The sequence below is a fragment of the Fulmarus glacialis genome, unplaced genomic scaffold, assembly GCF_000690835.1.
Source record: "Fulmarus glacialis isolate BGI_N327 unplaced genomic scaffold, ASM69083v1 scaffold8817, whole genome shotgun sequence".
Classification (NCBI taxonomy): Eukaryota; Metazoa; Chordata; class Aves; order Procellariiformes; family Procellariidae; genus Fulmarus; species Fulmarus glacialis.
The window spans coordinates 58,488-62,948 of NW_009221253.1; the positions used below are offsets into that span (position 1 = coordinate 58,488).

Below are 4,461 nucleotides of genomic sequence, written 5' to 3' on the forward strand. Positions count from 1 at the left end.
TGGCCACCACTGAGCAGGGCGTGGCTCCATCCTCTTTGCACCCTCTCTTCAGGTATTTACAAACATTGCTGAGATCCCCTTGAGCCTTCTCTTCTCCAGGCTGAACAGTGACAGCTCTCTCAGCCTTTCCTCTTAGGAGAGATGCTCTAGTCCCCTCATCATCCTTGTGGCCCTTTGCTGGATGCTCTCCAGTATGTCCATGTCTCTCTTGTACTGGGAAGCCCAAAACTGGACCCCGGACTCCAGGTGTGGCCTCACCAGTGCTGAATAGTGCTGTCCGTTATTGGCATGTAGCAGAATCATAGAATCATAGAATCATTAAGGTTGTAAAAGATGCACAGAGGAAAATAAAAGACACTTTAAAAATACACTTCTAAAAAACAAACCAATGCTCCTAATGTTACTCTGCAGAACACCATTCCTTTACTTACACTTTTCAAAACATGGTGAAAAAACACAACCAGGCCACAGGAAGAACAATACTTCTCTTGAGGGTGACTGCTCTATCCTGATGTCAGTTTGATTCAGCACTAAAGCCAACAGCAGCAGAAAGTGCTGACCACAGCTGTAGCGTAGCCCACTTGCAAAGTAACTGGATGAAAGGTAACAGTCTCAAGTCTACAGGATTGCTTGAGTGATCTAGCTTATCCTTGTGCCTTAACCTCTACAAAAAACTTACTCATGATACACCCACATCCACGGAGTTCTTACGGTTTGTAGCAAATCCCTTCTGTCCCCCCATCTAGACACCAATCAAGTACTGTACGTACTATGAGACTGAATTTCCAAATCAAATAGCAGATGGAGATAATAGTGCAGGGTAGAAACTGCCAAAAATCTCAAGGTTTTCAGACTACTAGTTCCAGTGAGACCTAGCGCAAATTCAGGGCTTCTCACATTTTTCTGTTCGTTAAAACAATAATTTTGAAAACAGTAATATATTGCACTACAACCTCTACTTTAACATTAAAGAAGGCAAGTAAAACCCATCCAGAGTATGCAGAAAACTGTGGGTAATTCATTTTGTGACTCATTTATTATAATGGACAACATGGCAAAGACTCAGCACAAGTCCGCATGTTTCTGTAGGATTAGGAAAAAAAACAGCATAAAAAGAAAGAAAAATAAAAACATCACCCATTGTTGAGCTTTCTGACTATTCTCCCCCAAAATACTGATCTTCAAGAGCTACTGCTATGGAGGTCTTAAGAGTACTAAAGCTTTTAACAGGATGTTGTGTTACTGTAGACTATACTTGAAGATCTTTAGAAGGTGGTTAAAAATCTTTCTTTTCAAATTATGCCTAGTCCTTGAAAAGCTTTTAGCCCAAGAATGAGGTCTTCTATCTGTCCACTGCAAATTCTCAGTACGGCAAAAACAGTTCAAGTTTCACCATCTCACTGATGTGTCCTGAACTTCATGCTGGAAGGTCTACTTTCAGACAGAAGACTTAGCAGATGTTCATACTCAATCATTAAAGCCAAAATTTCCACCACGATGCCACATGCAGATTATGCATGGAATTCCCTGCACTTAGAGCAGAATTGAGACCAACCTATTTCACACAGCCTGTTGTCACTCAAGTCACACACTCGTAACAAGCAAACGAACCAGGCCCTTCTACTGTCATTAAAGTCAAAATTTCCACCACGATGGCCATGCATGCCACATGCAGATTATGCATGGAATTCCCTGCACTTAGAGCAGAATTGAGACCAACCTATTTCACACAGCCTGCTGTCACTCAAGTCACACACTCGTAACAAGCAAACGAACCAGGCCCTTCTACTGCCTGAAGATTCAGTTAAATTAGAGTGCTGTAACAGGACTGTTAAAGGAAGCTGGCAAATAAGGCAATGGCCTACACAGAAAGCATCCCTGAAACCTCAACTTAGCCATAAAGGAAGACTACTCGTTAGAGTGGCGTGTCTTTTGTCCAAACAGAGATCAGCTAGCACTGATCTCTTCAAGGGGGGGATAAAAAAAAGCCCACAAAAAATTAGAATTTGTTCTGAACACAGAAACTGTGCAAGCTGCATTATTCTTTAATAAAAAAGCTAAAATAATAAACAAAAATTAAGATGACCTAGAGAAACGGAGGGAATATATAGATAGTGATGCAAACTACTATTCTTATCCCAAGGATGGACATAAAAAGGACTCGCTACCAATCTATTGCCTGAAGAAAGAGAGAAGCAACGTGGTTGGGAGGAAAGACTCGCACCTCAGTCCTACATTTCTATATTTCCTTCTGAAGAAGCTGTTCAACCTAAATAAAAATAGGACCCCTCAGTCATTGTCTTCTCTTTCCCCAGGTACCTTCCTGTTTGCTAAGAATTTTGAATAATTATTTGGTTCTTACATATCACTTCATTTTAGTCACTCTTTCAAAACACAGGGTTCACATGATGCCTTTCAAACAGCTTAGCCCAAATTTTTGCTACATGAACTACACATGAAAATGTGAATATCTGGGAAAATCCTGAGTACCTTCTGTTCTGCTGGGAATGCCTCTGTTCTATCAAGGCGATTAGCTGATCAAAGACATCAGTCTGGAAAGAAGCCCAGAATTAGTCCCTGTTATTGCGAGAATACTGATGTCACTAGGAATAAAGATTAAAAAATAAAATTTAAAAAAAAAAAAACCCACTCTCTAACCTAGCGCAAACCCAAGAGATACCCAATTGCAAAACAGTAACTTACTGCTCTGACCCCAAAAAGCTTTCCACCTCTACAGCAGTACCTTGGGCACTCATAAAAAAAGAAAGTGATTCATTTCTGAACTAGCAGATACACAAAGACCACAATATAAACATTCACTTCCTGCATTTCCCTACTCCTGGGCCCTGACATTACACACCCTGTAACATTACAACACAGTCAACCAGCCACAATTTACTTGGTTGTTCAGGAAAGTGCAATTTTTACCAGCTGTAATTAGAGCTACTCCACCAGGATTTTGGAAATCCTCTAAGGTCTGCAGAAAAAGCTAAGAAACACAGTGTTTTCTTACCCTCATAAGAGAAGTGAGACCTCAAAGGGAGGTCTCAAGCCATCCCCTTCTTCACCGAGACGGTGTGTAAGAGAATCAGGCCCTGCTATCCAAAAGGCAGCGTCATTATGCAACCAGAATACTCATGCTACTCTGTTTCATACATGAAACATAATTTCCTAAATAAGAAAGCTTTTAAATTGGTTTGCTAGAATCCCAAAAGAATTTCCTTTCAGCCAAGGAAGAAATACATTATAGATAGGTAGATTAAACTACTAGCCATGTCCAGCTCAACTAGTTCATTAACGCAGGGATGGGACCTGCTATACCTCTGGATTTATACCATGTCCTGCTTGCAAACGCTCAAAAAAGTACCATTCGCACACTGCAGAGCAGGCTTGCAGAGCTTTCCAGAAACCCATGCATATATTGCAAGTTCTTCATGAACTGAGAAAGTTTGTCACAAAACATCAGCCAAGAAGCATTTGCAATTACATTACAAAGCTGACACACATAAAAAACGTCCCAAGACCAAAGGATGTGTCTGTCGGGGCCCTGGGCACACCCACAGGCTTCAATTGCCCTGACCAGCCCCCCAGCCAGTTACACCATAGCCCGTCACTAACATTTTACGGTACCTTCCTCTACACAAGTGCAAAATTTTGCTCTCACCAGTTTTACAAAAGCCCTCGCTTTATTACTGGCCAAGTCAGAAAAATCAGACTACATGGACTACTTTTCTAATTAGAAAAATCTTTTCTTTTTGTCCTTCTTTATTTGTAATTATAGGCAGAAGTTTAACTTCTGGGTAATTTTACAGCACCCAGTCAAAGCCACATCCTGTATACTCTCATCAACTAATTCCTTAAGGAGGTAGTTTACAAACTGCATTTTCCCCATTCCTCTTAAGCCTATTTGTGCATTACATTACAAGCATCATCTGTTTACACTCAATGTCCAGTTATTTTTCCACAGTTGCACAGGAGAGTCTTTGTTTACTAAAATTCTTCCATAGCACTAGGATTTCACCTCCTTGAGCAGCTTGGAAGCACTACTTCAACTACTAAGCTGCGAAATAACACATATTTCTTTCTCTTTAGTCACCTACTTTGGAGCTGGTTTTTTTTGTAAAATACATGGGGTTTCCTCACGGGACCTTTTGATTATAAATCCTCCGTGGCTTACCTCAGGCGTCTATCTGCTTCATTGCACTGCTCATTACTCATCCTCATGACTTAAAGTTCTACACCAGCAGCGCAAATCCAACACTGCTATGTGCTTGCTCTCAGTCCAGAGGAGCACTGTTGGGATGCGACGTACAGACAGAAGGACACACACAGACAGTCTCCAGTGTTATTTTGCAAGAATTCAGAACTATCACCACAACCGTTTGTAGTCATCATGTGATTTTAATTTTTTTTTAACTTATCTCTATTTCACATGCTCACCCATTCTCTTCAGTCAGCTGC

At 40.9% G+C, this 4,461-nt stretch overlaps 1 protein-coding gene across 1 annotated transcript in view; it reads right to left on the reverse strand.

The window, feature by feature from the left end:
• ABCC4 (ATP-binding cassette, sub-family C (CFTR/MRP), member 4) overlaps window positions 1-4,224 on the reverse strand; it is a gene marked incomplete at its 3' end in the record, with an annotated part of 52,010 nt that extends 47,786 nt beyond the window's left edge. The window contains exon 1 of the mRNA XM_009581032.1: window positions 4,178-4,224. Within this exon, the coding sequence (XP_009579327.1) occupies window positions 4,178-4,224 (47 nt within the window). The remainder of the gene's footprint in view (window positions 1-4,177) is intronic.
• Between the last annotated feature and the right edge of the window lie 237 nt (window positions 4,225-4,461).